General features: G+C 46.8%; 1 protein-coding gene across 31 annotated transcripts in view; it reads right to left on the bottom strand.

Moving 5' to 3' along the window:
- rims1a (regulating synaptic membrane exocytosis 1a) overlaps nucleotides 1–23,519 on the bottom strand; it is a 908,397-nt gene that overhangs the window by 181,224 nt on the left and 703,654 nt on the right. For all 31 annotated transcript variants that reach the window (XM_070884742.1, XM_070884748.1, XM_070884749.1 and 28 more), the window contains one exon: nucleotides 9,723–9,835. In XM_070884742.1, the coding sequence (XP_070740843.1) occupies nucleotides 9,723–9,835 (113 nt within the window). The remainder of the gene's footprint in view (nucleotides 1–9,722; nucleotides 9,836–23,519) is intronic.

Here is a 23,519-nt window from a genome sequence, read left to right as displayed (position 1 = left end):
CTCACCTTGAGTATTGTGTGCAGTTTTGGTCTCCTAATCTGAGGAAGGACATTCTTGTTATTGAGGGAGTGCAGCGAAGGTTGACTAGACTGATTTCCGGGATGGCAGGACTGACATATGAAGAAAGACTGGATCGACTAGGCTTATATTCACTGGAATTTAGAAGAATGAGGGGGGATCTCATAGAAACATATAAAATTCTGACGGGATTGGACAGGTTGGATGCAGGAAGAATGTTCCAGATGTTGGAGAAGTCCAAAACCAGGGGTCACAGTCTAAGGATAAGGGGTAAGCCATTTAGGAACGAGATGAGGAGAAACTTCTTCAGTCAGAGAATTGTGAACCTATGGAATTCTCTACCACAGAAAATTGTTGAGGCCAGTTCGTTAGATATATTCAAAAGGGAGTTAGATGTGGCCCTTACGGCTAAAGGGATCGGGGGGGGTATGGAGAGAAGGCAGGAGTCGAGTACTGAAGTTGCATGATCAGCCATGATCGTATTGAATGGTGGTGCAGGCTCGAAGGGCCGAATGGCCGACTCCTGCACCTATTTTCTATGTTTCTACTCTTCCACCTTCCTACTCTCCTGTCGTAAGCCTACAGCTTCCCCCTGTACCTCTCTTGACATTCTCCAAAAGGCCCACCGTGGCACTCGTCGCTGCTTCCTCACAAGTAGCAACCCCAACTGGCACATCCTACTTTCTTATCAGCCTTCCTGCCCAGTGTGTCCGCTGAGGGCCAACGATGCCAATCTCCTCCTCGTCCAACTCACCCGATCCAGCGCTGACCCTGCGGATGCTGGCAGTAGTGCAGCCATCACCGACCCTCTCCGTATCTTCCTCCAGAATATCCGTTCACTTGCGAACACGGCCCTTGCCATCCATGAGTTTATCATGGATGATTGCATCGATATCATGGCCCTGATGGAAACTTGGCTGAGGGTGACACCTCACACTTAAATGAAGCCTCCCTGCCTGGCTGTACCTTCCACAACTTGCCCCGCCCAGACCACCGTGGTGGTGGTGTGGCTCTCATCACCAAATCACACCTTGGTCTGTCTCCCTGCTCCTCCAGCACTTTTTCCTCATTTGAACATCTCATTTTATTCACCCCGCTCACCTCTCATTTAAAATTCTTATTCTCTGCCGCTCATCCAAGTGTGATAAAAATGTTATTGCCTTATCTTCACTGCTTTTCTCCTTCAGCCACTGCACTGAACGACTTCTCGTCCTTGGTGATTTCAATCTTCCTTGTATCGCTCTCCACCTACATCCCTCTTCCCCCACTCCTACTTTCTTCTGTGTCCTACCTGGGAAAAAACTCTCTCCCAACTGCACTTACAAAATTCCAACTATCAGCCACGACATTTCTGTAGCTACCGATCTGCTGAACCACACCCTCACCACCATTTTGATACCCTAGTCCCTATTAAAGCAATGACTCTCTCTGATCATGGCCGTTCTCCCTAGTACGGCCCTCACCTTCGCTCCCTTAAGCCCAAGGGACGCAGACTTGAAGGATATGGCGGACAACCGGTTTAGCCATTCACCACCAGATCTGGCTGGACAACATAAAGTGTTATCAGTTCCTGCTCTCCTCTGTCAAAATTGCTCATTATTCCAGAATCATTCTGAATGCACAGATAAAATGCTTCTATTCTCTACTGCCAGCTGTCTCTTAAGTCCCTCTCCCCATCTCCTCCACCCTCACCCACCGCCGACAAGAAGTGTGAGGAGCTCTTGGACTTCTTTCTTTCCAAGATTGGCACCATCCGTTCAGCTGCCTCTGCCATTTCCCTTCCTTCCCCTAGCCCACCGGGCCTAACATCCTCTAAATACACCCCCCCCACCGCCCCCCTGCCTGGCTCTGCACTTGCATCTTTCTCCACTTTCTCTCTGATCTCTCCTCATTACCTCATCTTGTCTATGAGACCCATATCCTGCTCCCTCGACCAAACTGCTGACCACCCAACTTTCTTCTCTGGCTCCCATGTTAGCTGACATTGTTAACGGTTCTCTCTCCTTAGGTACTGTCCTCCTCTCTCTCAAATCTGCCGTCATCATCCCCTCCTCAAAAAACCAACCCTTGACTCCTCCCCGTCCTTGCAAACTACTCCCCCATCTCCAACCTCCCTTTCCTCTCTAATGTCCTTGAAATGTTGTCGTCTCCCAAATCCGTGCCCAACTTTCCCGGAACTCCATGTTTGAACCCCTCCAATCGGGTTTCCGCTCCTGCCACAGTACCGAACCGGTTCTCATCAAAGTCACAAATGACATCCTTTGTGACTGTGAGAAAGGTAACCTATCCCTCCTCGTGTTTCTGGACTTGTCTGCAGCCTTTGACACGGTTGACCACTCCATCCCCCTCCAACGCCTCTCCGTTGTCCAGCTGGGCAGGACTGCACTCGCCTGTTTCCAATCTTATCTTTCTAATCGTAGCCACAGAATCACCTGCAATGGCTTCTCTCCTCCCGCTCCTGCATTATTACTTCTGGTGTTCCTTCCCATTTCTCATTTACGCGTTGCCCTTTGGTGACATCATCCAAAAACAACGACATCGGTACACTGACGACACCCAGCTCTACCTCACCACCACTTCTCTTGGCCCTTGCACGGTCTCTAAACTGTCCGACATCCAGTTCTGGATGAGCAGAAATTTTCTCCAATTAAATATTGGGAAGGCCGAAGCCATTATTTTCGGTTCCTGCCACAAACTCCGTTTCCTAGCCACTGACTCCATCCCTCTCCCAAACATGTTTGAGGCTGAACCTTAGTGTCATATTTGATCTTGAAATGAGCTTCTGACCACATATCCGCAGCATAACTACGCAGTCTATTTCCACCTCCGTATCATCGCCCGACTCCGCCTTTGCCTGAGCTCACCCGCTGCTGAAACCCTCATCCATGCCTTTGTTACCTCGAGACGATTCCAATGTACTCCTGACTGGCCTCCCACATTCTACCTTACATAAACTTGAGGTCATCCAAAACTCGGCTGTCCATGTCCTAACTCGCACCAAGTTCCGTTCACCCATCACCCCTGTGATCGTTGACCTACAGTGGCTTCCGGTTAAGCAATACCTTGTTTCAAAATTATCATCCTTGCTTTCAAATCCCTCCATGGCCTCATCCCTTCCGATCTCTAATCTCTCTAGCCCAACAATCCTCCGAGATAACTGCGCTCCTCTAATTCTGCCCTCTTAAGCATTCCTGATTACAATCACTCAATCATTGCCATCAATGCCTTTTTTTGCCTAGGTCCTAAGCTCTGAAATTCCTTCCCTAAACCTCTCCGCCTCTGTTTCCTCCTTTAAGACGCTTCTTAAAGCCAAACTATTTGATCAACCAGTTGGGCATCAGCCCTAATTTCTCCTTAAACAGCTCCATGTCACACCTGTTTACAAAACCCTCCATGGCCTCGCTCCTCACTATCTCTGTAATTTCCTTCAGCCCCACACTCCCCGAGATAGCTGCGCTCTTCAAATTCTGCCAATCTTTTGGTCATCTGCCGTAATTTCTTCTAATGTGGCTCGGTATCAATTTTTTTTTGTCTTATAACACTCCTGTAAAGCGCCTTGGGACATTTTATTACGTTAAAGGTGCTATATAAATACAAGTTGTTTTTGTTGAGAACAACAACATGAAATTACACCATAACACTGGTGACAATAGAAACATTTGTATATGCATAGTTGTTTGAAAGTTGTACTTGCTGGGCCTGAACTTTCCTTACTGGAGGTGTGCAGAAAGAAAAGAGCAAAAAATACTATCTTCTTAAAAAATTACAATAAGAACATTTTTTAAAGTTCTATAGCAATTGGAAGAATCCCAACACATATTAAAATATTTCACATATAATTTCTGCACACGTAACAATTTTATAAACCTCAAAGAACACAACTGAAACACATTCTTTCATGCCGTAGAGCTCAAGTCTTTCATCATAACTCAGACCCCTGAAGTTGGGTACAGCCTTGTGGCTCTTCTGTGCACTGCCTCCAACACTTGAACGTCACTTGTTTCTTGGGACCAGCTCTGGACGCAGTATTCAAGGTGCGTTTTGGCCAGAGCACTATGCAGTTTGATCATTATGACTTATGTTTTACTGCTTTGGCTATGCAGTTCAATATCCTATTAGCTTTGCTGATTGCTGCTCTGCATGTGTTGGACATATTTATGTCAAGTCTACTAAGAGTTCTGGATCCCTTTCAGCTTCATCCTCAGCTATTTCAACACTATTTTTGGAGTATGCACACTGTTTATTTTTGCTTCCGATATGCAGCACTTCACATCTATCTGCATTAAAATTCACATACCATTGTTCTGCCCTATTGCATATTTTGCCCAAATCATTGTGGAATTTCTGAGCTGCCTCTTCTGATTCAATTGCTCCTCCTAGTTTGACCTTGCATTGAGATTTTCAATACAGATCATTTATATAAATTAGAAACAGTAGTGGTCCCAGCAACCTGCCAACTCTGACATAATTCCTCTAATTAGTACTCTTTGTTTGCTAGCCTTCAGCCAGTTTCTCACCCACGCCCAGGATTTACCCTGAATCCCACAGCTCTTTGAGTTTAATTAACAGCCATTCATGGGGAACTTTGAAAGTCGAGATATACCACATCATAGGGTTCCTCACAGTCCACTTGGGTTGTCATTTTCTCAAAAGAAGTCGAGGAGATCGGTCAGGCAGGATCTACTGCTTCTGATTGTATTTAACTCAGTTATTGACACACAGATCATCCTCAAGCTTACTCCCAACAATCGATTCCATGACTTTACTTCTGTTTGGTCATCCTTTGTGAATATGGGCACCTAGGTCAGCCCAGCAGATTTGAAGGTTTTTATGCCTGTGGATTTTACTGTTTTCAGCCCATTTAGCCTGTCCAGAACTTCCATTTCATTTATTGTGAAGTTACTGAGTATACTTGGAATAACTTTGTTTGGAGAGGACATGTTGCTCAGAGAATGATGACCTGTGCTATAGAAGAACAGCAGGAATTCACCATGGGCACTACTATAATGTATATTTTATATATATGAACTATTTTATAATTTTGTAGCCACTAAGTGGGGCCTCTAAAATAGGGAAGACATTTTTTCCCGGGAAGTCAAAAATTCAGCACTAAGGGCAAAAGACCACTTCTGAGTATGACACCGGGGAATCGCTCCCATTAAGCTTGCTCCTTCCAATTGATTATTTACAATCAATATCAGAAACGCAAGCTTACTGAAAATTCTATCTAATTTCTCCCTGAGCCCCAAAGCTAAATCGAGCAAAATTCCAAACAATGTATCTAATCCAGAATATCCTCAATATTATCATGCGTGGTTGCTTTCCACAGATGACCACATCATTGGGAGCAGTAGCACATGTTTTATAGATTTCACCATGGGCACTATTATAAGAAAGTTTGAACAATTGTGTATCCATTAAGGAGGCCAGTGCGTGCGAACAGTAGGGCCTCGGAAATTGGGAAGACTTTTTCTCCCATTTCTAATTAAATAATAACATAAGAAATATAAGAAATAGGAGCAGGAGTAGGGCATTGGCCCCTTGAGCCTGCCCCGCCATTCACTAAGATCATGGCTGATCTGATCATGGCCTCAACTCCACTTCCCTGCCCGCTCCCCATAACTCTTGGCTCGCTTAATTGTTCTGGCCAAATGTAATTGTTCTTCATGATACAATGCAATTTTTCTTCTGCAAGATTCTGCATGATTCTAGGTAGTATCCTACTGTGAGGATTTAGCTCGGAGATGGCATGGGGGCACGAAATTCAGTTGGCAAGAGAAGGGAGGCTAACGGGCGGCTAAGTACTTACCGTCGGCGGCGACCCAGTTCCAGGGCTATTGACAAGTTTAGTTGGGTGGTGGGGGCGACATGGTGACGTCATCAAGTGAGTAACGCCCGATTGCCGCCATGGCTGCAAAATTAGGTAAGTATGGTGGCCTTACCGGCAGGCGTTTGTACTGCCTGGGAAAGGTGATGGGACATGGGGGATCCTGGGGCGGTAGTGTCCAGGGATCAAGATAAGTGATTATATATATATTTTTTTGCATTTATGTATTAATGGGACCAGTGGGAAGTGTGAGTGAGGGAATTTTTTTCCATTTTTTTCATCTCACATGTAACCTAGCGTCGGGAAATTTAGTAGGCCTCCTGAGATACAGCTCTTTTGGTGCCCGAGGATGTGTATGTAATGCCACTTTTAGCGCTGCTCTCATATCTTTGGGCGGCAAAACTGAATTTTGCAGTTTAAGGCGGCAACTAACGCCTGCCGCTAAAATCAGCACTCAGCCGGTGTCACCTCCTCAAAAACGACAATACTGAATTTCAAGCCCCATGATCAAAGTCTATTCTCTGTGGCAGAATCAGTCATCCAATAACTGAGCCAAGCAAGACCCCAGCGCTCCGGGCTGCCCTCAATGATTGGCCAAGCAGCCTGGCTCATTAATGGGACTTGGAGGGGTTGATCTGTATCTGTTGGATGGATTCTTCATACTCAGCTCCATATACCACTGGAAGCCAATTTTGTAACAGGTAAGGCGGGCCGAACCAGCCAACAGTGGGAAACCTCTGTGGTGGTATGCTGCAATGTTAAATTTCAGCAGTGCTTCTCTTAGCAACCTATGTCTATAGTGTGCATTCCTCCCCATGAGAAAGCATGGTGACAGATTTCTGCATGTGTCATTAAGTGACCCAAAAATAAAAGCTAGGAAACATTTGCTGGAGTTGGTGATATCTAACCATTCTCTGATGAAAAGTTATCACTAGATTTCTGATTTTAATGCTTCAGAATGAAGTACTGACTAAATTACCTATTAACTAGGTATATGGGATAATCTAGTGAGACAGAGAAGGGGCCCGGGAGTGTGGTGGAGGGGGGGAGGGGGGGGATGTGGAGAAGAAATTCTCACTCAGAATCACTAGCCAGTGATTTCTGCTGGAAAGTGTTCATAGGTTGGCTAGCCTGTCAACATGCACTATCCGGATGCACTCATGAAGAATGGTCACTTGGGCCAGATAAATGGAGCCTGGAGAATGTGGCCCTTCCGCTGGACTCCTGCCATGAGTTCGGTGGGAGTGCAGTAGAAGGTCAGAAATTAGGCTCGGACCCAAACACACCAGGTCCCAACCTTCCCGGACAGTTTGCATGGATTTAAACCTCTGTTCGTCCAAAAACATGGTCCCCTTCATCAAAGATGGCATGGTTGATTAGAGGATCCGAGGCCAGGGGTTTCCTTACGGGAACAGCGATGTACCATTATGCCAAATGAGCGGAGGCATAACGACTCGCTGTCTGGCAAAGGTGGCCCATCTGGACCCAAAACTGCATTTTACGACTTTCACACACTGCAGGGCACTGTCTGGATTATGGCAGGGTCACCAATCACTGGAGCTCACCGGAAAATCTTAGCACTTACGCTGGGATGGACAACCTGAAGACTTGAGGCCGACATTAATGTATTAGAATCAGACTATTGTAACTGCACAACAATTAATATTGTTTATTGTAGCAGTGAATGATCAATGCAGAGCATTGCCCAAGGGGTAGTGAAGCCGTACTAACTTAAGTACACAGTTCGCTTTGCCTGGGCTGGTGAATAGCAATTATTAGAATCCCAAAACTCCGCAGTATTTGGCAGAGTAAAGTGCACCTCATTAATTTCCTAAGCAGTGCACTTTAATGATACAACATGCTCACTGGCGCTCAGCACCACAACATGCTGCTGTCTGTGGTGCTTTGTTGTAGCTGGAGAGTGATTAATGCTCACAACATGACTTGGTGACAAGAAAGCTCTCCTTCTTTGGCTGTCTTTATTGTGCCGCACACAATTTGGTGCAGTTATTTACATTGATTGTTACAGTATAGGCTCATCTACTTTTCTGTATGTTGGGGCATCCATCTGTTGCCTCCCTGGTCTTCAATTTAACAAGAAATAATTGGCTTTGCCACCATAAGAAACATTAATAAACTTGCAGAATAGACGTGTATTGAAGAGATCACAAAGTCTCTGTTTAAAGAATGGACTCAAGTTGAGAATATTGACAAAAGAACTGTCAGTCATCCACTGACAAAAGAGCAGTCGGCCAGGAAGGTGGGGGGGAGGGCCATTGTCAAAGCCACTCTAATATGCAAAAGCAACTCTCACCTCCACCTCAGAAGAAGAGCAGAACAATGAACCCACTAGCCTGGCCAGCCAAAGAGGAGCCAGGTTTTTCCCAACACAAAGACTGAGAGAAATGCCCAAACTAAGGGCCATCAGTCCAATACACATGGGTTGGATGGCCCATCACTGACTAAGTACCTGTGCTTAGAAACAAAAGGATTTTAAAGATTGGCGGGAAAGATAGGGGATAGCACGACTCCCATAAAGACCGGCTCTTTCCACTTTATTTTTAGTGAACCTTGTAGCTTTTAGCTTGTATCTCAAGAGAGCTCTCTCTCCGTCTCGTTCACGCTCCAGCAAGATCAATGTACCAGGAAGAAGCCGCAGTTCCGCAGAAGAAGCTGCCAAGACTGAAAACCAGGCAGTAACTTCCCACAGCTGAGCTGAGCGAGGAAAACAAGTGTGTGTGTAGTGGTGAGCATGATCGCGAGTGTCCCAAGCTGGGTGAGACTAAGGGTCAGGGTTCAGAAGTAAAGCTTTTCAGGGCTATTCTGGGGAGGAAGTTTCGACTGGGGTAGAATTAGAATGCAACAGGAAATTACTGCATGTTACTTGGTCTCATTTCTGTACTGTATGTATGCTGTTTGTAACCTGGATTTTATTCTCTACAGAGACAGTGATTTAGCCAGTGTATGTTAGACCAAATAAAATAAATACAATTTTTCACCGAAGCATTCCTGTCCGTGACTCATTTCATCTACACTCTGAATAATAATTCCCGTGTCTAGAACTTTCGTAAGGCGAGGGCGATTGAACCGTCTGTCTAGCAATTGGGCTCGTATCAAAACTGCTTACAGTATTTCCAAATAAATTTCAATATTGATGTGCAAGGTAGTACATTTTGTAGGACTAAGGAGGCTACGTACTTCTTGGAAAATAAGAGTCTAAACAGGGTAGAGGAGCAGAGGGATCTCGGAGTAGATACACAAATCACTAAACGTAGTGAGGCAGGTTAATAAGGCCATAAAAAAGCAAATAAAGCACTGGGGTTCATTTCGAGAGGGTTGGAATTGAAAAACACAGATGTTAAATTTGTATAGAACCATGGTTAGACCACACTTGGAGTAATGTGAATAGATCTGGTCGCCATATTATAAAAAGGATATAGAGGCACTGGAGAAGGTGCAACAACAGATTTATGAGAATGATACCAGAACCGAGAGGTTATACCCATCAGGAAAGACTGAACAAGCTGGGGCACTTTCCTCTAGAAAAGAGAAGGCTGAGGGATGACCTGATAGCGGTCTTTAAGATTGTGAAAGAATTTGATAAGATAGACATAGAGAAGATGTTTCCGCTTGTGGGGGAGACTAAATATAAGATAATCACAAATAAATCCGAGAGTGTGGCTGGAATGTAGAACTCACTACCACAAGGAGTAGTTGAAGTGAATAGCAAAGATGCGTTTAAGGGGAAGCTAGAGGGAGAAAGGAATATAAGGATATGCTGATAGGATTGGATGAAGAGGGAGGGAGGAGGCTCGTGTGGATGGGCCGAATGGCCTGTTTCTGTGACACATTGTATATAATTCTACATAATCCTTACCTTTGCATAAACTTCACGTTCCTGTTCCAAACTGGCTACTGATCCCATCGACTGTTTGCTGGTGTGCACTTTTGCCTTCATCTGTTTCATTCGCTCTTCCCCGAATTGGCTTCCTGTGGAAACGAGATGTTTTTCACTTTAAGGAAATGCTATGGTGAACAAACTTAAAGCTACCATACAGCAACAATCTTCCCGATAATTTAATCATAGAAACTTACAGCATGGGAGGCCATTTGGCCCTTCGTGCCTGTGCTGGCCCTTTAGTCTCACACACTTACTTTCTGTCCATAACCCTGTAAGTTCATCAGTCTCAAGTATCTCTCGAACTCCCTTTTAAAATTATTTATGGAATTAGCATCCACCACCTTTTCAGGTAGAGTGTTCCAGATCCCGACAACTCAGTGAAAAATTCTCATCTCCCCTCTAGATCGTTTGCCAATGATTTTAAATCTCTGACCTCTGGTTATTGGCCCATTAGCCAGAGGGAATAGTTTTTCTCTATTTACTCTATCAAAAATCTCAACATCTTGAAAGCTCCATTAGGTCATCTCTTAACCTGCCCTGTTCCAAAGAAAACAGTCCTAACTTTTCCAACCTTTCCTCACAACTGAAGTCCTTCATCCCTGGTAACATCCTGGTAAACCTCCTCTGTATCATTTCTAAGGTCTTTACATCTTTTCTGACGTGTGGTGCCCAGAATTGTCCACAATACGCCAGCTGAGGCCTGATCTGTGATTTATAAACTTCTAGCATGATCTCTTTGCTTTTATATTCTATACCTTATTTATAAACACAAGTAAATAAAATGCTTTGGTAACCACCTTATCAACTTGCTCTGCCTGCCACCTTTAAAGATTTGTGTATGTGGACAAGGCCTCCCTGCTCACCTACACTTTTCAAAATCGGGCCATTTATCGTATACTGTCTTTCCATATTAGTCCTCCCAAAGTGCATCACTTCACACAACTCCGCCTTGAACTCCATCTGCCGTGCTTCTGCCCATTTCACCATCCTGTCGATGTCATCTTGCCATCTACAAATATCTACTACTTTGCCGAGTTTCATATCATCTGCCAATTTTATAAAGCTGCTCCCTACACATACCACCATTTTCCCATTAATTCCATGGGTTTCCATCTTCTTAATAAGCCTCTTATGTGGCATTTTGACAAATGCCTTCTGAAAGTGTGTGTATATATATATATATATAAGAAAAAAGACTTGCATTTACATAGCGCCTTTCACATCCACCGGACGTCTCAAAGCACTTTACAGCCAATTACATATTTTTGGAGTGTAGTTACTGTTGTAATGTGGGAAACGTGGCAGAAAACTTGCGCACAGTAAACTCTCAAAAATAGCAATGTGATAATGACCAACTAATCTGTTTTTTTGTTATGTTGATTGAGAGATAAATATTGGCCAGAACACGGGAATAATTCTTCTGCTCTTCTTCGAAATAGTGCCATGGAATCTTTTATATCCACCCGATAGGGCAGACGTGGGCTTGGTTTAACATCTCATCCGAAAGGCGTCACCTCCAACAGTGCAGCGCTCCCTCAGCACTGCACTGGAGTGTCAGCCTAGATTAATGTGCTCACGTTCCTGGAGTGGACTTGAACCCACAACCTTCTGACTCAGAGGCGAGTGAGCTACCCATTGAGAGCTACAGCTGACACAACATATGAATATATATTTGAAACATCTGCTGCAGTGCCTTGATCAACCTTCTCTGTTTCCTCATCAAAGAAGTCCATCAAGTTAGTCAGACTCAATTTGCCGTTAACAAATCCATGCTGTTTCTCCTTGATTAGCCATACCTTTCCAAATGGAAGTTTATTTTGTCCTTGATAATTGTTTCCAATAACTTCCCCAGCACCGATGTTAGGCTGACTGGCCTGTAGTTTCCTGGCAAATTTATCCCTCTCCCCTTTCTTGAATAGTTGTATAACATTAGCTACCTTCCAATACTACTTCTGCATCCATTGAGAATTGAAAGATTGTGGCCAATGCCTCTGCTATTTGTACCTTTGCTTCTTTCAGTAATCTAGGATGCATTCCATCCAGACAAGGTGACTTACTGACTTTCAGTAATGTTAATCTTTTTAGTAAATCTTCTCTATCTATTACTATCCTGTCCATAACTTCCCTCTCACATCATCCGCTTCCTTTGTGAAGAGAGATGCAAAGTACTCATTTAATACTTTAGCCAGGTCCTCTACCTCCAGATTTCTCTAGGGTTCTTAATAGGCCCAACTTTTCCCTAACTAACTCTTATGTTTTATGGCCAAGAAATTGGGGTCGTTTGCGCCACCCATGGGCACAAACGGTTTTTCACCTGGGCACAGCACGCTAACGACTCCCGCTAAATTCCGTGGGAGTTTATTGGCGCCGGTAACCCACAGCGCCCCGCTTGGCTGCGCCAACGACGATGTCATCACCGTGCGCAGAGCCCCGTTATCGTCCCGGACGCTAACTTGGGTACCGCCCCCCTGAAGCTGCGCCGGGCAGTGCCAGCGACAGCTTCCGGGAATGTGAACCAGCCGGCAAGCCGCTCGCGGAGCGAATCTTAAAGGGGATATGGCGGCAATTTAAAAAAAAACGACTTTCTTTTGCAACTTGTTGACGCTTCGATCGCTGGGTCCGTGCCACGATCGGTCACCCCGGCACTCTGCTCAAGGCATGGCACCCCCACTCCCACCATTCTATGGAGGCCCGTTTCTGAGCTGCACAGTTTGCAGCTTGAGCCCTCCTCTTTAATGAAGGGAAGAGCCAATCCTATGTGGTAGCGTTATGTGGCCCAGTGCGTAGCGCTGCGCCCAGCTCCAGAAAGGAAGTGGAGCACGTTATTTTGCGCTCCACTTCCTTTCGGGGGCGGTAACCTGAATTTTTCCAGCGGGCGGGATTTCCACACCTGGTGCAAAATGTCCCAACTCCCGGATGTTACTGCCCCCAAACAGGGCGCAACGGAATTTTACCCCCTATATGTTTATAGAATGCTTTATAGACTGTTTATAGACTAGGGTGCTGAACTTAAGGAAAGGTAACTTCGATGGTATGAGACGTGAATTGGCTAGGATAGACTGGCAAATGATACTTAAAGGGTTGACGGTGGATAAGCAATGGCAGACATTTACAGATTACATGGATGAACTTCAACAATTGTACATCCCTGTCTGGAGTAAAAATAAAAAGGGGAAGGTAGCTCAACCGTGGCTAACAAGGGAAATTAGGGACAGTGTTAAATCCAAGGAAGAGGCATATAAATTGGCCAGAAAAAGCAGCAAACCTGAGGACTAGGAGAAATTTAGAATTCAGCAGAGGAGGACAAAGGGTCTAATTAGGAGGGGGAAAATAAAGTATGAGAGGAAGCTTGCAGCGAACATAAAAACTGACTGCAAAAGCTTCTATAGGTATATGAAGAGAAAAAGATTAGTGAAGACCAACGTAGGTCCTTTGCAGTCAGAATCAGGTGAATTTATAATGGGGAACAAAGAAATGGCAGAGCAATTAAACAAATACTTTGGATCTGTCTTCACTAAGGAAGACACAAATAACCTTCTGGAAATACTAGGGGTTCGAGGGTCTAGCGAAAAGGAGGAACTGAAGGGAATCCTTATTAGTCAGGAAATTGTGTTAGGGAAATTGATGGGATTGAAGGCCGATAAATCCTCTGGGCCTGATAGTCTGCATCCCAGAGTACTTAAGGAAGTGGCCCTAGAAATAGTGGATGCATTGGTGATAATTTTCCAACATTCTATTGACTCTGGATCAGTTCCTATGGACTGGAGGGTAGCTAATGTAACACCACTTTTTAAGAAAGGAAGGAGAGAGAAAACAGGGAATTATAGACCGGAGATTAGTGTGCAAAATTAAAGCACATGGGATTGGGGGTAATGTATTGACGTGGATAGAGAACTGGTTTGCAGACATGAAGCAGAGAGTCGGAATAAATGAGTCCTTTTCAGAATGGTAGGCAGTGACCAGTGGGGTGCCGCAGGGTTCAGTGCTTGGACCCCAGCTATTTACAATATTCATCAATGATTTCGATGAAGGAATTGAATGCAATATCTCCAAGTTTGCAGATGACACTAAGCTGGATGGCGGTGTGAGCTGTGAGGAGGATGCTAAGAGGCTGCAGGGTGACTTGGACAGGTTAGTTGAGTGAGAAAAAGCATGGCAGATGCAGTATAATGTGGATAAATGTGAGGTTATCCACTTTGGTGGCAAAAACAGGAAGACAGAGTATCACAGGGGATCTCATAGAAACATATAAAATTCTGACGGGATTGGACAGGTTAAAGAGCAGGAAGAATGTTCCCGTTGCTGGGGAGTTCCAGAACCAGGGGTCACAGTCTAAGAATAAGGGGTAAGCCATTTAGGACCGAGATGAGGAGAAACTTCTTCACTCAGAGAGTGGTTAACCTGTGGAATTCTCGACCACAGAAAGTTGTAGAGGCCAGTTCGTTAGATATATTTAAAAGGGAGTTAGATATGGCCCTTACGGCCAAAGGGATCAAAGGGTATGGAGAGAAAGCAGGAAAGGGGTACTGAGGTGAATGATCAGCCATGATCTTATTGAATGGTGGTGCAGGCTCGAATGGACGAATGGCCTACCCCTGCACCTATTTTCTATGGGCCCAAGTTGCTCCTGATTTTTTGGAGCAACTGGTGTAGAACGGAGTATCTTAGAAATTCAAATTCTCGGCATTTAGTTTGCTCCAGTTCTAGTCAGTTAGAACAGTTTCACTTTGGAACAGAATTTTTTTCAAAAGGGGGCGTGTCCGGCCACTTACACCTGTTTTCAAAGTTTCGGCAGTGAAAACTTACTCCAAACTAACTTAGAATGGAGTAAGTGAAGATTTTTGTACGCTCGAAAAAACCTTGTCTACACTTTAGCAAATCAGGCGTAGGGAATGGGGGGGTTTAAAGGGAAGTTTACAAACATTAAACACTTCAATTTTACAAAAAGAGTCATCATCAATAATAAATGATAAATACATAAATAAATCAACCAATAAATCAAATCAAAAAAAATTAATAAAAAATAAATTTTAAAAAAATCAATAAATAAAACATTTTCTACTTACTGACTGCAGCACCGGGAGTCCTCCAACAGTGTGCTGGGACGGTCCCCCCGCCCCCCGTGTGTCTCTGTTAGTCTCTCTATCTCTGTCTGCCTGTGTGTGTCTCTCTCACTCTGTCTGTCAGTGTCTGTGTTTCTGACAGCGAGGGGTGGAGGGGAGGAGGGGAGGGGGAGGATGGGGTGGAGGAGTGGAGGGGAGGGGGAGGAGGGGGGGAGAGGGGGTGTAGTGGGGGAGAGGGGTGACAAGGGAGGGACGGGAGGGGGGGGTGAGAAGGGAGGGTGGGTGAGAAGGGAGGGAGGGGAGGGGGGGTGAGAAGGAGGGGGGTGAGAAGGGAGGGAGGGGAGAGGGGGTGATAAGGGAGGGAGGGGACGGGGGGTGAGAAGGGAGGGAGGGTGAGAAGGGAGGGAGGGGAGGGGAGATGAGAAGGGAGGGAGGGGAGGGGGGGTGAGAAGGGAGGGAGGGGAGGGGGGTGAGAAGGGAGGGAGGGGAGGGGGGTGAGAAGGGAGGGAGGGGAGAGGGGGTGAGAAGGGAGGGAGGGGAGAGGGGTGAGAAGGGAGGGAGGGGAGAGGGGGTGAGAAGGGAGGGAGAGGAGGGGGGGAGGAGAGGTAGGAGGAGGGAGGGGAGGGGGGGAGAGAAGGGAGGGAGGGAGGGGGGAGAGAAGGGAGGGAGGAGGGGGGGGTGAGAGAAGGGAGGGAGGAGGGGGGGTGAGAGAAGGGAGGGAGGGGAGGGGGGAAGAGAAGGGAGGGAGGGGAAGGGGGGAGAGAAGGGGGGGGAAGAGAGAGAGAGAGAGAGAGAGAGAAAGGAGGTGGCGTCGGGTCCGGGAGCGCGGATCGGGGAGGGGGAGTCGGTTAGTCGGGGTGGGGTGGGGGGGGTGCGGGGGGCCGGAGTTCGGCCGGGGGTGGGGGGGGGCGGAGATCGGTCGGGAGCGGAGGTCGGAGATCGGTCGGGAGCGGAGGTGGCGGGGGAAGGTTGGGAGCGGGGGAAGCGGGAGTCAAGTCGGGTCCGGTCTGGTCCGGTCCGGAGGAAGCAGGAGCTGGCCGTGGGAGGCAGCCTTATCCACGCAGCCCCAGTGAGGCCATTCGGCCAGGGTTAGGGTCTGCGTGCTTCGGGCCCCTCCCACACAGTTTTGGGCGCCTGGAGCTACTGCACATGCGCACCCACTGTAGCGCGCATGTGCAGAGGTCCCGGCACTGTTTTCAGCGCAGGGACCTGGCTCCGCCCCCTACAGCTCCTGCTGCGCTGCGCTGAGGGCCAGAGGACCTGCAGGGAGGTGGAGAATCTGTAAGTTTTTTTTAGGCGCACTTTGTGGCGCGAAAAACGGGCGTCCAGGTTGGAGCTGCGCCATTCTAGGCGCGGCCCGAAACTTGGGCCTTATGTTTCTATGTTTAGGGTTAAATTTAATGTTGCCTGCTACTCTTTTCTTGTAAACTTCACTCTTGTCTTACAGTAACTTACATCAGCTCAGCATTCCAGAGAATGAGTCTCATAACAAAAGCTATCCTTACATTAGGGTGACTATATTTTCCAAACAGAATCTGGGCACACACAGGGTGGGAGCACGCAAAGTAGCCAGGATGGAAAACGTAGGTTGCGCAGCGTAGCGAGGCAAATTTTCTTAACAGCCTATATTTTAACAGCTGCACATTTACACTACAAATGCAAAACACAGCTGCATATAATTACCAAGGTTGTGACATCACATTCACGCACCGTTTATAAATAATCCACTAACATTGTTCAGGAACGTCAGTTTTTCGTACTCACTGTCTATACGACCTATTCAGAAAATCTTTCTTCACATCACTGCCCAAGTCATTTATTTTTCACAGAATTACAGCCTGTGCTATCTCCGCATTTAAAGAAACAAACATAACGACTTTGTTGCTTCGGCTAGTGGAATACGGGTAGAGATTAACCTCCATCATCTATCACGCAGTTAACGATAATGTGGATATGTAGAACAGGTGCTCTGCTGTCCGCTAGTTCCAGGATATGAAAGGTTACCCGGGAGGGTCTCTGATAGTTTGTCCAATGTTCCTATCTTTACTTTGCACACTGAAGACCACAAAGTACAACCAGCAGCATCCACCTGTTGGTCCCAAGCTTTCGGCAGTGACTGACACCCAGCTCTACCTTTCCACCGCCTCTCTCTACACTTCCACCGCCTTTGTGTTGTCAGATTGCTTGTCTGACCTCCAGTCCTGGATGAGTTAAACATTGAGAACACCCAAGCAATTGTTTTCTGCTCCACCACAAACTGTTCCTTGGCCACCGATTCGGTCTCCGTTCCCTGACTACTATCGCAGGTTGAACCAAATTGTCCCCCACCGCAGCGTCCCTAAACTTAGCTTCCAACTCCACAATCCTCTCCATCACAAAGACCACCCACTTCCACCTCCGTAACATTGTCCCTCTCTGCTCCTGCTTCATCCCATCTACCCTCCTATATCGGAGGGGTTTCAGCTTTCTGAATTTTCTCCAGTGTATGTTTGATGGAAATTCCAATGTTCTCGCCAACAACACGTGGAAGGAGCTCACAGACTTGTTTGTCACGAAGATTCAGACCATCTGTTCATTTGCCTCTCCCCCACCCCACAATCCCCTTGTCCACCAAGCCAAACCTCTCCCAAGGCTCTACTGTGCCCTAGCCTTGAACCCATGTCCTTAGTTTCTTCCTTACCTCCTGCTCTTTCTATGTGAATGAGCCGCACTTCCTGGCTCACTTGATCCCATTCCCACTGATCTGCTGGCCATTAATGTACGACTAGGCCAGAACTTTCACCTTCGAGTTGGGGAGGCTGGGGTTTTCACCAGCGCGTTCTGCATTGCGCGTTTAATGGAATTGGATCAACTGAAACAGTCATGCGGGTTTCCCGGCCAATTAAATGCAGTGGGTCTGAGGACTTATCCGACGATTCGCTTTCAGCTCAGATAGTTAAAGGAACCTTGCACACCTCCCAGTTGAAGGTTGTTGGAGAAGCCGTACAGGTGGTTGGGAGTGGTGGCCATTGAGATTCGTGTGGGTGCAAGTAAAGCTGACTCACAGCGCCAGAAGGCTGCACCCAGATTCTCCGAATCTTCCTTCGAAGTACTGGTCCAGGGAGCAGGAAAAGAGCAGCCAGAGAAACCAAGAGGGCATGGCTGGAGATCGCCCAAGAAGTGAGCAGCAGGGGTGTTGTCAGCCGCTCCTGGATTCAATGCCGGATGAGATTTAATGATCTCATGAGGTCAGGAAAGTTGACCACATTTTACTACATCCTGACCTGCGCGTCACCCCTACCCAATCACTCTGCCTTCCCAAGCCTACTCCTGCACGTCCTCCTTACACCAGCTACCTTGCAGATGCACCCATTCCTCACTCTCTGTGCACCTACTCAATTCCCCATCTAACTATCCACCACGGACACTCACCCTCAGCCTAATGCAGACATAGAAAGTAATGCCACACAGAAGGTGGCTATTTGGCAATGTCCCGCCATTCCCTCGCAGTCACCCTCTACAAATGTTCCATCACTCTCACTCAAAGTTCTCTTCTTTCACTCCTTTCAGAAGAGAACACAGAACAGGAGAGAAAGAGAGAGAACTGGAGGTGGCCCCCCAATATATATAAATTTGACACTAGCAAAAGAGGAGGTTCTCGAAATGAGTGCAATGATAGAGTTGCTGGTGGTGGGATAGAGAGAGAGAGCAGCCTCCAGCAACCTGGTGACAGAATTAAATATCCCACATGGTATGCAACAAGTCACTCATGGTGACTGATGTCAGCAGCCAGTGAAATATCATGTGCAGAATGGTAACATTACACATTTTTAGCATAAGAGTTCTAATTCATGTCTTTACACACTTGCACAGATTCATCAAGAACCCCCCCTGCTTTTCCACTGTCTAGCCGGAAGAGGATGACTCATCAGAGGAAGCTCCATTCTCTGAGGGTGCACCGTCACCACGCCCACATGCACCCAGCACCAGCGTAGATACGCGCACCTCGGTGGGTCCAGCGAGGCATAGTGTTGCCACCTGGTGTCTCACACATCACAAGTGTGCACGAGCTGCTGGTGGAGACAGGGACAGCAGTGGAGAGTCCTCGCCGGGGGGGGGCGCAGGTTACTCCAAACTCTGCTCAGCAGGATGCAGATGCAGAACCTCAGGGGCTGTCGACAAAGAGGTTGAGCTTGGAGGAGCAGCAAGACATGCTAAAGGCTCCAGCAGCTTTCCCAGCTACGATGTTCGCGATTGTACAGAGAATGGAGGAGTTCATCTCCAACATAAGCAGTACCATGTCGCAGGCGGTGGTGACAACGTGCTCTTCCATGGAAAGGATGGCCACCTGCATGGAGCAGCAAATGCGTCAGTCGAACGAGAACATGCTTGCTATGAAAAAAATTGAAGACTCTCATTGACCTCATCTCCAGGAGGGATACCAACGTAGACTTGGGCATTCATCACCCCACTGATGTGCAGCAAGGTGCTGTCCAGCTCCCTGCTAGCAGGGAAGTGCGGGTGGGCCTATGTGAGGGATGATGGTGAGATGCTCCATGGAAGTGTGGGGCTCTGCTCAAAGCACTCCCACTTCTCCCCCGCTGCCTCCCCCTCAGTCAGAGCCCCACTTGCTGCCTCGGATCCCAATGGCCAAATCGGCCCCAGCACAATTGCAAGAGGAGCTGTCTTTTGGTAGGGCTCTCCCAGGCTGTAAAACCCAGAGGACGCCGACCCAAAGTGTCGAAGCAGTCACAGCAGGGAAGTGAGCAGCCTGCCTCTGCCTCTGCTGAAGCCACAGGAATTGCACCTCTTAGAAACACTCGGAAAAGATAAAAGACACAATCGTAAATGCACAAGGGTATGCACGAGTGTTTGCTAAAATGTTAGTGTTAAGTTTCAGTTCTATTTATCAAGCACATACATCAATTTCTTTGCACTACTTTCCCATCTTATCCATTTTTGCCTGCAAGGTTGGAAGTGGCCTTGTCACTTGGAGTAAATGGCGAGACATTACTTAACCTCCAGCAATGGGTGTTTTGTTGACAGGAATGTTTTGACAGGAGTGTTTATTTCAGTATCACTGCCCACAAATGAAAAACAAAGACGAAAGGGCCTAAGAAGTGAATCGGTGAGCTGTAAGGATTGAGTAGATACGATAAATAAACGACATATGCTAGAAATTTAAAATAAAAACAAAGAGCTCAATCAGCATCTATGAAAATAAACACATTTTTGGGACCAGAGTTCTTTAGAACGAGGGGTTGAGTAAGGCACCTCAATTAGTAAGAATATCCCCTCTTGGTAGTACAGTCTTGTATGTCTCGGGTGAAATATTAAAAGTGCAATGAAATAGGTACCTAGTGGGAATCCCAGGTGGAAATCCAGGGACAATAAATGTTGTTGACCAAAGGCATGCTCCCATATTACAAGGCCTCGCTTCAGCTGCTAGGAAGTGTGATAGGAAGTGTTGGGGAGCAGGCAGGGAAGTGGAGCCGAGTCCATGATCAGATCAGCCATGATCTTAATAAATGGTGGAGCAGGCTCGAGGGACCAAATAGAAACATAGAAAATAGGTGCAGGAGTAGGCCATTCGGCCCTTCAAGCCTGCACCGCCATTCAATGAGTTCATGGCTGAACATGAACTGGCCTACTCTTGCTCCTATTTCTTATGTTCTGATGATCTTGCCTTTGGAAGCTGGCTTTTGTGTTGGGAAAACGCTGAGAAAACGCATCCGAAGAAGTCATTAATAGTGATTAGCAACTAGTTGTCTCACCCTAGCTTGCACTCGAGCCAGGTGAGGCAGCCACATGTCAAGCAGTTATACACACCAGCCATACCAATACTAAGTGTTGGTAAATCAAATGGTTTCAAATTCCAACACGCCCTCCCTCTCTCCCCGGCAGGACCTGGATCAGCTGGTATCAAGGGGATTGTGGTGATTGAGAGTCCGGGTCGGGGAAAGAGAGACACGGCCGCTGGGCCGGGAATGAGATGCCGCTCCTGTGCTTGCTTTATAGCTGGTGAATGAAAGCCTGTTACACCGGGTGAGGCGGTTAGGAATCCGGGCAGGTAGCAAAACTAAAACGTAACGTGAAGTCTGATGTATCAAACAGGCGAGTCCAGGCTGTTTTAGACCTCGGCGCAGAGAGACCTCTGGCAACCCTTTTTTTAAATTCATTCACAGGATGTGGGCATCACCGGCAAGGCCAGCATTTATTTCCCATTCCTAATTGCCCTCGAGAAAGTGGCGATGAGCCACCTTCTTGAATACTGTTATGTATTTATGCTTGAGGTCACCAGACACCGGGGGCGCCACTGTCAGAGGTCATCGGGCTGTAAGTGCGCGTGTGCACAGTCACCAGTATATAAGCGCAGGTACCATGTCACGCGGGTTATTTCGGCGCCAATAAGCTGGATCAGGTTTACACCTGAGGCCGTTGACAGTAACAAGTCTTTTGAGTCATTACATTCATTACATTTGGCGACGAGGTAACTCAAGAACCTTCACATGTACAATGAGCACTATTGGAATTCTGGAGAGATTCGCGGATAGCAAGGATTGGGCGGATTTTATCAACCGCCTGGAGTAGTATTTTGTGGCCAACAAAATGGAGGGGGAGGCTGACGCAGTTTGGCACAGGGCCAAAAATTTATGGCCTCATGAAGAATCTTCTCTCGCCTTTACGCCCAACGGACAAAGAATATGGGGATTTGTGCGTGACCACCTTAAGCCAAAAGAGGGGATCATCATCTCACGTTATCGCTTCTACACGCATGTTCATGCTGAGGGCCAGAATGTGTCGGGATTCGTCGCTGACCTGCAACGTCTTGCTGAGCCGTGTAAGTTCGGGAACGTGTTGGAAGACATGCTGCGAGATTTCTTCGTGATAGGCATCAACCATAATGTGATTCTTCGGAAGTTACTGACCGAAGAGAAGCTGGATTTGAGCAAGGCCATCGCGACTGCCCAGGAATGCATGACGATTTTGATAATTTGAGGCAGATATCATCGAAGAGTCGGAGCTCCACGACAAATGATGTCGTCGTTTGGCAGAGCTGCTTATGGCAGGGCCGACTCGACTGCTTATGTGAAAGCTGTAGCTGCTCAAAGTCCGCCAACTGGTACGAATCCAATTTCATCCTGTTGGCATTGTGGGGGCAATCATCGACCTCATCATACAAACAGAGAAACATAGAAAATTGGTGCAGGAGTAGGCCATTCGGCCCTTTCAGCCTGCACCGCCATTCAATAAGATCATGACTGATCATTCCTTCAGTACCCCTTTCCTGCTTTCTCTCCATACCCCTTGATCACTTAACCGTAAGGGCCAAATCTAACTCCTTCTTGAATATATCCAATGAACTGACATCAACAACTCTCTGCGGCAGGGAATTCCACAGGTTAACAACTCTCTGAGTGAAGATATTTCTCCTCATCTCAGTCCTAAGACTATGTCCCCTGGTTCTGGACTTCTCCAACATCGGGAACATTCTTCCCGCATCTATTCTGTCCAGTCTCGTCAGAATCTTATACGTTTCTATGAGATCCCCTCTTATCCTTCTAAACTCCAGTGAATAAAGGCCCAGTTGATCCAGTCTCTCCTCATATGACAGCCCAGCCATCCCTGGAATCAGTCTGGTGAACCTTCGCTGCACTCCCTCAATAGCAAGAACTTCCTTCCTCAGATTAGGAGACCAAAACTGAACACAATATTCCAGGTGAGGCCTCACCAAGGCCCTGTACAGCTGCATTAAAACCTCCCTGCTTCTATATTCAAATCCCCTAGCTATGAAGGCCAACATACCATTTGCCTTCTTCACCGCCTGCTGTACCTGCGAGCCCACTTTCAGTGACTGATGAACCATGGCACCCAGGTCTCGTTGCATCTCCCCTTTTCCTAGTCTGCCGCCATTCAGATAATATTCTGCCTTCGTGTTTTTGTCCCCAAAATGGATAACCTCACATTTATCCACATTATACTGCATCTGCCATGTATTTGCCCACTCACCTAACCTGTCCAAGTCACCCTGCAGCCTCTTAGCATCCTCCTCACAGCTCACACCACCACCCAGTTTAGTGTCATCTGCAAACTTGGAGATATTACACTCTATTCCTTCATCTAAATCGATAATGTACATTGTAAAGAGCTGGGGTCCCAGCAGTGAGCCCTGCGGCACTCCACTAGTCACTGCCTGCCATTCTGAAAAGAACCCATTTATCCTGACTCTCTGCTTCTTGTCTGCCAACCAGTTCCCTATCCACGTCAGTATATTACCTTCAATACCATGTGCTTTGATTTTGCACACCAATCTCTTGTGCGGGACCTTGTCAAAAGCCTTTTAAAAGTCCAAATACACCACATCCACTGGTTCTCCCTTGTCCACTCTGCTAGTTACATCCTCAAAAAATTCCAGAAGATTCGTCAAGCGTGATTTCTCTTTCAGAAATCCATGCTGACTTGGACCGATCCTGTCACTGCTTTCCAAATGCGCTGCTATTTCATCCTTAATGATTGATTCCAACATTTTCCCCACTACTGATGTCAGGCTAACCGGTCTATAATTACCCGTTTTCTCTCTCCCTCCTTTTTTAAAAAGTGGTGTTACATTAGCTACCCTCCAGTCCATAGGAACTGATCCAGAGTCGATAAGACTGTTGGAAAATGATCACTAATGCATACACTATTTCTAAGGCCACTTCCTTGAATACTCTGGGATGCAGATGATCAG

This window comes from Pristiophorus japonicus, chromosome 7 (assembly GCF_044704955.1).
Source record: "Pristiophorus japonicus isolate sPriJap1 chromosome 7, sPriJap1.hap1, whole genome shotgun sequence".
In the NCBI taxonomy this organism is placed as follows: Eukaryota; Metazoa; Chordata; class Chondrichthyes; family Pristiophoridae; genus Pristiophorus; species Pristiophorus japonicus.
This window is presented reverse-complemented; position numbering and strand designations above follow the sequence as displayed.